General features: G+C 43.2%; 1 protein-coding gene across 9 annotated transcripts in view; it reads right to left on the bottom strand.

Moving 5' to 3' along the window:
• Pccb (propionyl-CoA carboxylase subunit beta) overlaps positions 1–11,872 on the bottom strand; it is a 148,808-nt gene extending 136,936 nt beyond the window's left edge. For 4 of the 9 annotated variants that reach the window (XR_015441126.1, XM_021247083.2, XM_004834283.4 and 1 more), the window contains exons 1-5: positions 11,624–11,859; positions 8,445–8,564; positions 7,138–7,206; positions 3,502–3,558; positions 946–1,059 (exon numbers count right to left, since the gene is read on the bottom strand). Coding sequence is in view for 8 of the 9 variants with exons in the window: in XM_021247083.2 (XP_021102742.1) it covers positions 946–1,059; positions 3,502–3,558; positions 7,138–7,206; positions 8,445–8,564; positions 11,624–11,806 (543 nt within the window). In the remaining variant the exon portion in view is untranslated. Of the gene's footprint in view, positions 1–945; positions 1,060–3,501; positions 3,559–7,137; positions 7,207–8,444; positions 8,565–11,623 lie in introns of all 9 variants that reach the window. The other 5 variants (XM_004834286.4, XM_021246959.2, XM_004834285.4 and 2 more) reach the window with 5 other exon arrangements.
• Between the last annotated feature and the right edge of the window lie 291 nt (positions 11,873–12,163).

The following is a 12,163-nucleotide window of genomic DNA, read 5'->3' as shown; positions in this document are numbered from 1 at the left end:
ATCTTATTTTCTATATGTGAAATTCTATCCTCACATTGGTTCATTCTGCTGCGCAGACTTTCAATGGAGTTTTTAATCTCTTGGAAATCTGTTTGTATCTGTTTTATGGATTCCATTTGTTTCCTATGTTGGGATTCCATCATGTTCTTCAGATCCTCTTTTTATCTGTGTCCTCTCTAGATTTATTAATCATGTCTTGCACCATGAGCAAAATCTTTGTTGTTATCTGAGTAATTATTTCTGATTTCATTTTTCCCAGATCCTCTTTTGTTGCCAGTCCAGAGAGTCCAGGTGGTTGAGTATCAGATTGTTCCATCTCATTTCCCTTTGGGGTTGCTGTAGGTGATCCAGAAGTGTGTTTTTGAGACTTGTTTACGCATCTTCTCATTTCCACGGGGCAGGGCGGGGGAGTGCTTCTGGCACCCATGCGGCTCAGCTTCTCTGCCCTAGGAGCTTGGGATGGTGGTGGGGGAGCTTCCTTCTGGGTGCTGGGACAGGCTGAGCTTCTCTGCCCTAGGAGCCTGGGATGGAGGCGGGGAGCCTGTTTGAACTTTTTATAATGATCTTGTAAATATTTTAACTAAAAACAATTTTTTTAAATTGCACTTCTAAAAAATCCTATGCTAACAAATCCATTCATTTTAACCTTCCTTATTCCCTCCTATTAACAAAAAAAAAAAAAAAAAGGAAAAATAGTTCAAGTGCTTTCCCCTTATGAACAACCTGTTTTCCCCTGTGAGTGACCATCTATCAGAAAGAAAGAAAATCTTCTCCACTCCCTCTTACTGTCTACCTAGTCTTCATCTCATCCTCGTGACACAGGAAGAAGCCACAGAAGAGACACAATGGGACAGAAGACAGTGAAGAGATCATGAAGCCAGGGGACCAGGATACAGCCTAGAGAACTAGGATCTGTACTTCTTACTCTTTATTCATGTTTCTCACCAGGAAGATGTCAGCATAGCCAGCCAAGGACTCCACTCCCTCTTGGATCCGGGCTCCCCCAGAGTCATTCAGCCCAATCACTGGAGCACCCACAGTTATGGCCTGGTCCATGATCTGAGACAGCAGAGAAATCTATTATGAGACATCTGCTCTAGTTATCAAAAACAGCACTGACAAAGCATAGTTTCTGGAAAATGTTCTGAGTGCAGCTGGGTGCATGCCTGTAATCTCAGCACTTGGGAGCTTGGGGCAGAATGATGATGAGTTCAAGGCCAGCCTGAAATACATAGCAAGACTATCTTAGCAAAACAACGTTCTGAGTGTACTTTTCCACACAGGAGGTAGGAACAATGGTTTTTTTCCTCATGACAATTGGATACCGTCATGGAAGATAAAAGACTAGATATATAGACATAGACACAGACACACACACATATATATAATTTTTATTTTGTTTTGTTTGGTACTGGAGATCAAACTCAGGACCTTGTGCTTGCAAGGCAGGCATGGTGCCACTGAGCTAAATTCCCAGCCCTATTTTATTTTGTGAGACAGGGTCTCCCTATATAGTTCAGGCCACGTAGCCTAGGCTGGCCTCAAACTCAGAGATCCTCCTGCCTCAGCCTTGGAGTGTGGAGATCACAGGCATGTACCACCATGCCTGTCAAGGGCCAGATACTTAAAAGGCTGAATAAAGCCCCCAACATCCACTTCTCATTAGCAAGGAATAACACTGCTCATGACAGCCACTTCTGGAACCACAGGCTCAGGCTGTAATATCTTCAACAGGCAGATTTGCTCACTATTGTTCTTTTCTTCTTTTCTTTTTAATGGGGAGGGGAAAAGAAGGGGAAGGAGAAAGTGGAGAAGAGTAGGAAGCAGAGGAAGAAGAGGACAGAGAAGAAAAGGAGAAAAGAAGAAGAATGGGAAGAAAAATGGGAAAAGGAGAAAAGAAGAAGAATGGGAAGAAAAAGAATAGGAAAAGGAGAAAAGAAGAAGAATGGGAAGAAGATGAAAAGGGAGAGGAATGAAAGGGGAGGAAGGACAGGGAGGAGAAGAATGGGCAGGAAGAGGAGGGAGAGGAAGAAGAAGAGGAAGGAGATGGAGGAAAGGGGGAAGAGTGAGAAGAGAGGACGGGGAGAAAGGCTGTTCATAGTTGTTCTTAAGGAAAAACCGATTTTAGACAATGGCAAAGTAGTATTTTCATGGAAGCAAATGTTAACCCAGGCCTTCTTCTACTTCTAATGTGACAGATTGTCTTCATGGGTCAGTACCTCTGATAGCACAATGAACTACTTCCTACAGCCCTGGAAAGTTTACAATGCATGTTCACGTCCATTGTCTCATTTAATCATTACAACAGAGGCGGTAAAAAGAGGGAACTCAGAAAGATTTAAAAGTTCGAGAGTGAACTGGGCACAGTGACCCACATCTATGATCCCAGTACTCTGGGAGGCTGAGGCAGGAGGACTGCAAGTTCAAGCCCAGCCTGGGCAACTTAAGAACTTAGTGAGACCCTGTTTCAAAATAAAAATAAAAAGGGCTGGACATGTAGATCAGTGCAAAAACCATGCACGGATTCAGTCCCCAGTAGTATTGCCAAAAAAAGTTACATGAGTGACCCACATAGCAGGACTTCATCTAGAAACCAGGTGTTCTGCTATAGAGGAAAGTCCTGACCATCACTAACAGTGTAAGTTTTAACTCCAAAAATCACCAAATGTGAGCTAGACTTTTATTTTTCCTCAAAACATCTAAATCTCCCAGGGCTTTGTGCATGCTAGGCAAGGATTCTATCACTGAGCTACTCCCCCAGTCCTCTGTCAGTGCTTTTAAAATACCATCATATAATCTTTACACTGTTCTTTACCTTATAGCACCTGGACTCTTCTCCTAATCCTGGGATTCTTTATCTAGGGTCCTCAGAACTGCTGGCATGGGGTGGGATTTGTGAACAAATTTCAGTAGTTCATGAATCTTAATGGGAAAGACTTTACATTTTTACTAACTTTACCTCATCTTTAGCATTTCCTTCAAATACGAATATAGTCAATAAAGCACAATAATTTTAGAAATACCTGTGAGTTTGTCATTAATAGAAGCCAGATGTTTTTGGTTACATTAAAGTTGTTGCAGGTAACTTTAAATATTATTTTTATTCATGCAAACTTGGAAATTATACCAACTTATATAATTATACCAAATTACATAATTGGTATAAAATTATACCAATTACTAGATCTACTGCTAATCTTGTTAATGCATTAGTAAGGAAGCACATATATTACAAATATGTTTTTAAACAGTTTTAGTCCTTTATCATTTTACATATTTCTATTTTAAGCATGTAAAAATATGAGGGTCCAGGCTTTGTTACCTTGTCAAAGAGATCCAAGGCACAAAAAATACTAAGAATCCCTTCAGGTCAATACCACATCTTACACAACTCTGCCCCACCCCAAATACCCAGCCCAGGGACTTACACCCCCAAAATACCCAATATGCACTATATAACTGATGAAAGTATTTGACTTATTTTTAATATTAAACACTTACTTTGCAGATCTTCTGAGCATGTGCTCCTGACAGACTGCCCCCAAAAACCGTGAAATCCTAAAAGGGAAATAAATCAACAAGTAAAGTATGACTGACTAGAGATAAAGATCCAGTAAGAAGATCCAGTAAGGCATGACCCATGCCTGTAATACCAGCACTTGAGAGGCTGAGGCAAGAAGATCACCATGAGTTGGAGGCCAGCTTGAACTATACAGCAAGAACCTGTCTCAAATTTTCTTCCAAAAGGAGGAGGAAGAGGAGGAGGAAGAGAAGGAGGAAGAAGAGGAGGGAGAAGAGAAAGAAGAATAGGAGAAGAGGAAGAAGAAAACTCATAGATAAGTGTTTTTATAGGAGTTTCACAAGTTACAAAAACAGGGAAAATCTGATTTTAGATTACTCCATAAAATAGTGAATAAAAATATCTTAAAGGGAGTTCATGTATTGTCAAGAGCAAAAGACTTAAGTCTTCACTCTATAAAAACAATTTGTAGCTGAGGAAACAACTTATGCAGGATTAACCCTAATATCAGATTCCATGGATATCATCTAGGCATTTCTATTTCTAGGAAACATGTGCTGTTTTGACAAGAGACAGCTGTTGTCTCTACTTATGGACTTTCATTACTTTTACATATAAAGGGCTTCTTGTGGGTGTGGCCTCCCTTCTAAAACCTTACCAAAAAGGCAGTGGGGCTGAGCACAGTGGCACAAGCCTGTAATCCCAGCTATTCAGGAGGCTAAGGCAGGTGCATCACAAGTTTGAAGCTAGCCTGGGCAATTTAGCAAGAAGACCCTGTCTCAAAATTAAAAAATGAAAAAAGAAGCCAAACATGGTGGCCCACACCTATAATTCCAGCACTGTTGGGAGGCTGAGGTAGAAGGACTGCAAATTTAAGGCCAGCTTGAGCAACTTAAGAGGGTGAATGGGGAGTCAGAGCGGGAAGCGGAGGAAGACAATGACAACAGTAGGGAATAAAAAACAGAACTAACCCACAAGGAAGAGCAGACAACAGCAGAGAAAGTCTGAATAAACTTGAAGCAAACTGAAATCACAAGAACACCTCCTTTGGAGGAAATGGAAGCCTCCACACCTGCACACGAGGTGACCAAAGCAGGGACAACCCAGAAACCCAGGAAAGTGAGAGGTGAGGAGTGGGCTGGAAACAAGTTAATAGAAAGTCTGTGTTAGAAGCAGACTTCAGAAGGCCTCCCCATCTTGAGAGGAGAAAGAAAGCTTATTTTTTCTCTAAAGCAATTTAACTACTCTGCCATAAAGAAGGATGAGTTTCAAATATCTTTAGCTAAATGGATGGACCTTGAGACCATACTCTTAAGTGAAATAAATTGGATGCACATGTTTAAATACCTCATTGTTTCTCTGTTGTGTGAAGATGAAAGTGGAAATAAGAACTGAAATGTATAATGGATGTTGGGAAATGGGAAGAAAGTGTTCAAATAGAAAGAGGAACAAGGGAGGAGGGAGGGAGAAAGGAAGGAAGGGACAAGAAAAAAGTGAAAATAGAAGGAAAAGGGCCAGGGATTTAGCTCAGTGGTTCCGGGGGTTCCGGCGCCTGCCTCGAAAGCACAAGGTCGTGAGTTCAATCCCTGGTACCAAAAAGAAAAGAAAAGAAAATAGAAGGAAAAATAGAAGCAAAGCTTTTGTACATAGGGGAAGGAGCTAGAGGGAGAATGGGATAAAATAAAATAAAATTTATTTTGAAATTTAAAAAAAGAAATTTAACCAGAGGTATCGGGTTAAATTTGCAATTAGTCTCCCCTCAACGCCCAACACACCAACAGCCAATTATCATACAAGGGACTGAAGACTTTTCTCTGGAAAAGTGAAAATGTCCCAGAAAAAATACCCATTGATACAAACATCTTAGAGATCACATCAAAAAGGCCGGGTTATCACTCCCTCATTCAGTATCCTTCGGTGACTACTTCCATTTTCCCTAAAGCTCTCTTCAACCCAGGATATGAGCATTCCTTGTCCTGAGTCCACAGCACTTGTCTGGGCTCTGTACAGTGACCCTTCCTGTTCTGCCCTGTGCAACCTACAGGGCGACTGGCCTCAAGGCAACAAACCTTTCTCAGGAATCTCCACCCTCTCCTCCTTTCCACTTACCTCAGAAGCACAGGAAGCTCAAAAGCATCAATCTGATAATTTTTTTGTCTGCTTAAGTAGCTAGGTGAACACTGCGTCCAGAAAACACAGTAACTTTTTTTGTTCTATCTTTTCAGTGCTTCCATGTGAATTTTTGCTCATTCTTATAAGTTGGGGGTAAAAAGTAATTCTTTCTAATTCAGCATTCGGTAGACCCACTTATAACACACAGTCTTAACATTTCAAAGGTAGGTTAATGAGTAAATAAGTACTGTCTCAATGCAATAAATTTATAATTAACCAAACGTAATTATTTCAGTATCACTTTAAGTTCCTTAACTTTAGGCTGGTGAAAGAAACTAAGCATTTATAAGTATATACACATTTCCACCTGCGGAGGGGGGAAAAATCCAAAATAGCATACAATCTATTCTTTGTCAGATTTTATTGCTGGTATAACAAATTAACACAACTTCAATAGCTCAGAAGAACATGTTTATTACCTTCCGGTTCCCTAGTCTAGAAGTCCTACACAGGCCTTACTGGGTTGAAATCAAGATTGGTGGATTGTGTTCCTCTCTGGAGGATTCAGGAGGCCATCTGTTTTCTTACCTTTTCTAGCTTCCAGAGATTGTTCCTATTCCTTTACTCATGGACTCCTTCTCTTCCATCTTCAAAGCCAGCTACAGCAAGTCCTTTTCACACTGTATCACTCTGACTTCTTCAGCCTCCCTCTCCCATTGCATCACTCTACCACTGAGCTACACCAACAACCTTTTTGATATTTTATTTTGAGACAGGCTCTTGCTAAATCACTCAGGCTGGCCTCGAACTTGCAATGCTCCTGCCTTGGCTCTCATGGAGCTGGATCCACAGGAATGCACCACTGTGCCTGGCCCTCTTTCACATTTAAGGAGGCTTGTGATTATACTGAGTCCACCTGGATGACACAGGCAGGCCTCTCAACTGAGGTCAGCTGATTAACAACCTTAATTCCTCTTTGCTGGGTAAGGAAAACACACTCAAAGGTGCTGGAGATCAGGACTTGAACATCTCTGGAGAGTCATGATTCTGCCTAAGATATTCTCCTACAGTTTCAGTGTGAACAAACTCTGTCGGGATGCAGCCTAACACCACTTTGAACACTTACATCAATGCCCAAAATTCAGGAGCCTGTGGTTCTGACAGTCAAATCCCCTTCACCCATGATGCATCTGCTGTATTCCTGGATACAAACACATAGCCAGAGACAAGGATGCCCTCCAGGCACACACCTAACACTGCCAAAAGGAATCTCACTCGTAGGAAAAGCTCTTAGCTCCTGGTCGTACATAACTACATCCCTGTGATCCTTTCCTTAGTCCTCCCTAAGGACTCTTCCTTCCTAAGAAAATAACTGTAATACTCCAGACATAGGAAATGAAAACAAGAAAGCAGATCCTTCATCTTTCCCAAACCGTAAGATTTCATTCCTCAATATTTTCTTCCTGTCTCTCAGGAAAGCTCAGCCCATTGGAGTTGTGAAATACCTGACTGAAGACATAAACCAATCTTCCATTGATCCGGCCCCTTCCAGTGACCACGCTGTCTCCAGGAAACTAACATAGAAATAGAAAGATAAAGGTTAAAAAAATCCAAACACTTCTTTCTTTTAATGAATTTAGCAACTATACCTCATGGAAAGACAAAACACTAAATGCCTTAAAACTCAATCTGAACCCAAAGGAGTCCTACCCCCCTTCCCTGAACCTCCAACAGCAAGCAATGGACTCCACTAATGGGAGTGAAGAGCACTGTACTCTGAAACTTCATCTTCCTTCCTAAAAACAAAATAATCAGGCTGGGGTGACAGCTCAGTGGTAGAGCACTTGCCTACCATCCAAAAGACTCTGGGTTCAATACCCAGCACTAAAAAAAGAAGAAAAGAGGGCCGGGGATTTAGTTCAGTGGCGGTACACCTGCCCTGCAAGCGCACAGTCCTGCGTTCCATCCCCGGTTCTGTAAAAAAAAAAAAAAAAAGAAAGAAAAAGAATCAAGAGACTGCTTAGGCCACCATCAGGTGCTCATGGGAAAGAAAAAAAAAACATATAAAAAAGCATGGCAATTTCCCTAAAGCCATATACCCTTATCTCAAACATTAAAAAGGCAAACCCAGCCAGGTGTGGAGGCACATGCATGTAATTCTAGCACTTGGGAGACTGAAGCAGGAGGATAACTGCAAGTTTGAGGCCAGCTTGGGCTACATAGTGAGACTCTATCTAAAAAAATTTTTTTCTAAATACCAATTTTCATGGAAACCCAGCAATCAGTGTAGTCCATCTGGCTCAAATGGAACAAGCTGGTTTGGTGCCACTTTACATATCTTTGGTCGCAGAAATCATATATATTTTAAAAATGGATCAAGAGTAAGTGAATTCCAGTGAATTCCACGTACCCATGAAAGGCACTAATTTTTGCTGATCTCAAGAACTCAGAGGTATAAACTTAAACCATGACAAAAAGGCACTGGCCAGCATTTAGGAGTACCTGGTTCTCAGAACACAACCAAAAGACATTCTCATGTCTTTAGAAAGACCCTCTTTCCAAATCTGTCATTCTGTACTAGCCAGAACTGAACCCACAACCAGAGCTCTGGGATCTAGAACCAAGTTACACTGCACAGAGTATGAATAGCCCACCCACATTCCACCTGCAGACAAAGGGGAGGGAGAGGGGAGAATCTGAGGCCTCAGCAGTACTTCTCAAGAAGACTCTGAGGAAAAACTCTACAGACTCATTACTCTGTGGCCAGCACAGCCACAGCTAGAAGTGTCCACACCACCGCTTGAGCAGATACCTTATTCTTATCAGCAGCCATTCCGAAATCTGCACATGTGTGTTCCACAAACATGTCACTCTCAACAAAGCTGCCAGGGTCCAGCAAGAGACTGATCCGCTCCCTGGCAGTCAGTTTTCCCTAAAACATAACAAAGATCACTCAGTAGTGTTATCAAAGTTAGTAACCAAAGGAGTGTTCATAAGAAAGTCAGGAGGACAGGTTTTGCCCCTTCACCCTGATGTGAAACCCTTCTTTCTCTCTGACCTGCCCAGGGCAAACAAATGTTATCAACAGACTTCATTTTAGATAGTGAGGAAATCAAGGTAGACAGGTGCTCCAGGAGCCACCTGATTGTGAAAGGTAAATAAGGGAGGAAGGCGGGGCATGGTGTCATACTCTGTAATCTCAGCACTCAGGGGCTGAAGCAGAACTGCTGTGAGTTCAAGGCCAGCCCAGGATACCTAGTAAATTCAAGGCCAGTCTGGACTACACAGTGAGACCCTAATTCAAAAAAAGGAGGGCAAGGTGGAGAGAGGTAGGAATAAGGAGAACCTAAACCTGAAACAAGCTAACTATTCCAGAAACACTTATGAGGGACCTAAGGAGTCTTAAAAAAAAATGGTGAAGCAGGTGGAAATCTAATGCAGGCTTAGTGAAGGGCCTTGAGACTTTACCCCGATTTCCAGGCTTCTTCTAGGGAAGCCTAAGAAACACACCTCACCAGGCCCAACCCCTCCTTCACACTCTGAGCTCCCATGGGGCTCCCCTTCCTCCTACTACCTCACACTGCCCCCACCCCCCGCTTAGAGACCACACACCTGACAGAGAGCCCACAGCAAGTAACTGCTGAGTAAAAAGGAATGGGACAGAGTGCTAAGAAGCTTGCCTGAAAAGAGTTCAAAAAATAAAAACAAGGCCGGGGATTTAGTTCAGTAGTTCTACCCCGTGCCTCACAAGCACAAGGTCCAGAGTTCGATCCCCTGTACAAAAAAAACAAAAAAACCCCCAAAAAATAGCACTCAGGAGGATCTCAAGTTCAAGACCAGCCTGACTTACATATAAGATCCTGTCTCAATACTCCCGAAAAAATTCTTCTTAAAGATAAGATTGGAGGTCCCAGTCTATCAAGAGCCTCCACTATGCCACAGCTGTAATCCCAGCACTCAAGGGGCTGAGGCAGGACAGCAAATATGAGGCCAACCTGCGCAATGGCTCAGCACTCCTCGGGTTTAATCCCCAGCAGAGCAAACAAATAGTAAAATAAAATAAAACCCTCCACTGCTTGGGTTCCCAAAACCTCAGCCCCAGCCAAATACTCTAGAACACTGTACTTCACCCTAGGAAAGCAACCAAATCTGTAGGAATGTGTTAAACACTAAGCAATCCTATATATTGTTATATGAAGCTGAATAAGTTCCAAGAAGAGAAATTTGGCAGTATTTTTTAAATTTTTTAAAATATTTATACCCTTTGATCTACTAATTCCACTTCGAGGAAATCTATCCTATGGAAATACTCCAAAAACTGTTTAAAAGAGGGTGGAAGTCTGCCTCCCAAACAAACCAGCTTTGGTAAAAGAAAAGCTTCTGGGGCTGGGGATTTAGCTCAATGGTTCTGGCGCCTGCAGCGCAAGCATAAGGTCCTGAGTTCAATCCCCCATACCAAAAAAAAAAGAAAAGAAAAGCTTCTGCAGGCTGCATCTAAACCTAACACACTTACTATGGATTACAACCTCTACGAACTTTAAGCCAAATAAACCCCTTCCCCTCAAAAAAACAAACAAATAAATAAAATAAACATAAAATAATCTGCCTGGGAAGGGGTGGAGTGATGTTCCAGGAAGGAATTGAGCAACTGGCTCCCACTCAAAGAGTACAGGGAGCACTAATCGGCCTCTCCAGAGGATGGTCTAACGTTCTCTCATCCCACAGAGGGAGGGAACCCCACACACCACAAACCATCAGCCACATTTACAGTTCACTCCCAGCTGTAAAAAAAGAACTGTCACCTTCAGGCCTTTGTCAAATTGAAATCGATGACATGTTAATCAACACTTGATTTAGACTCTCACATCTTCTCTGACTCCAGCCTTCTCAATCACCTCCCCCAAGCTGGTGAGTAGGGCCTGAGTGCCCTTCACCTGCTAAAAGTTCACTTCTACGCTTTCTTCTTGATAACTTGTGCAGCACTTTGGGATAGACTCAAGGACGACTCAGGGACATACTGAGCAACCCTGGTTCCAACCTGAGGTTACCTCTCCTAGTTTCTTCCGCTGCTAAACTGCCCACCACCCAGTTTATCTTCGAAGGCCAAATGTGATCCTCAACTCAAAATCCAAGCAGTCACGAAACCCATTAGTCTGTATAACCTAGAGGCACTAGAAAAAAAAAAGTGAAATTAAAAAAAAGACAAAATCGCCTGATGCTGAAGCATGGAAATATGTATCCAAAGTATTTATTGCATTTTACTGGCTGGCTCTTGAGTATCTGTAGTCATGTGATGCTTTCCTTTTCATAAATTAATCTGAAAAACACAATCCAGGCAGTGCTGGGCACTCAGTTGCTCTCTCCAGCCAGGCAGCAGAGTAACCTGCACACTCCCAGAGAACCACCTTCTGCCTGCCCAGCCAAAGGATGAGCGCTGAGACCTCAGGAGGTTGCCCGTCTCTGACAGCACAACCCATCCCAGGTTAATGCGATTCTGCCAAAATCACTTCCCCTACCACATACCTCGATTTTTCTGTACTCATTATGGGAAAAAAAACAACTTGCCCATCACTCTTTCTTGGAGCAGAAAACTAAGCAGATTTTTTTTTTAAGTGAGTGTCCATCCTTGCTTTGCTGTCTATTCTAATAAGATCGTGAGGAAAGAATGATGATCATCTTCTGTATAACATAAATTGACTCCTGGATATTAAGTTGCACAAAAGTTTACAGCTGTTAATTGGAGAGCTGAGTGGAACCCAGATAGGTCCGTCTAAAATTCAAGGGTACACCAGCGGGGGACAGAGCACAGGGACGCCCATCCCGATTTCACCAGCTTCGCGACAGAGACCACTGATCCTCCAGGCTAGCGCCCTCGCCGCGCCCCGCCCTGCACGGCGCCGATTGGCTGAGCGGCGTCTCGGGCGCCGCGAGGCAGGCACACAGTGATAGGGCGCAAGCGAAAGGGCGGGTTCGCTCGACCCTCGGACTCACTCGCTTATGCTGAGCTTCAATGCGGCGCTGGCCTCCTCCCAGCAGCGCGGCGCTTCGCTTATTCTCGATACGTTCGTTAACGGAGGCGCCTTGGGTGCAAAGGCTGCGGACCGCGGCGCGGAGACCACTAGATAGAATGCTGAGCCTAGCTCCAGCCGCCGCCACTCGCATTGCTGCAGCCATTGTTGCTCTACCGGCGCGCCTCAGACTAGCGCACCTGAGTACGCATGTGCGTAAAACTGGGACGCAGCTGGGCCTGCGTCTGCGCAACGTCAGCGGGACGTAGGGATCTGGGGGCTGGGTTACTGAGCGATATTGGGAGTGAAGAGTGTGCTTTAGAGGCCTTAGGCGGTGTTCAGAGTTAGGCAGAGAAAAAAGCAAAGGCCTGGCCTTCGGCGCTTTTGTCTGCCTTGCTGCACAGAAGAGGGAGTATATTTGTGCTTTCTTTTTCTTTTTTTATTAAGTTCACTGGTACATATTAGGTATATAATATGATAATATTCATCATTGGGGATTTGTACCTTTACATGATATATCTTG

The sequence above is a fragment of the Heterocephalus glaber genome, unplaced genomic scaffold, assembly GCF_053883595.1.
Source record: "Heterocephalus glaber isolate CG9 unplaced genomic scaffold, H.glaber_assembly_v1.0 deba00001504, whole genome shotgun sequence".
In the NCBI taxonomy this organism is placed as follows: Eukaryota; Metazoa; Chordata; class Mammalia; order Rodentia; family Bathyergidae; genus Heterocephalus; species Heterocephalus glaber.
This window is presented reverse-complemented; position numbering and strand designations above follow the sequence as displayed.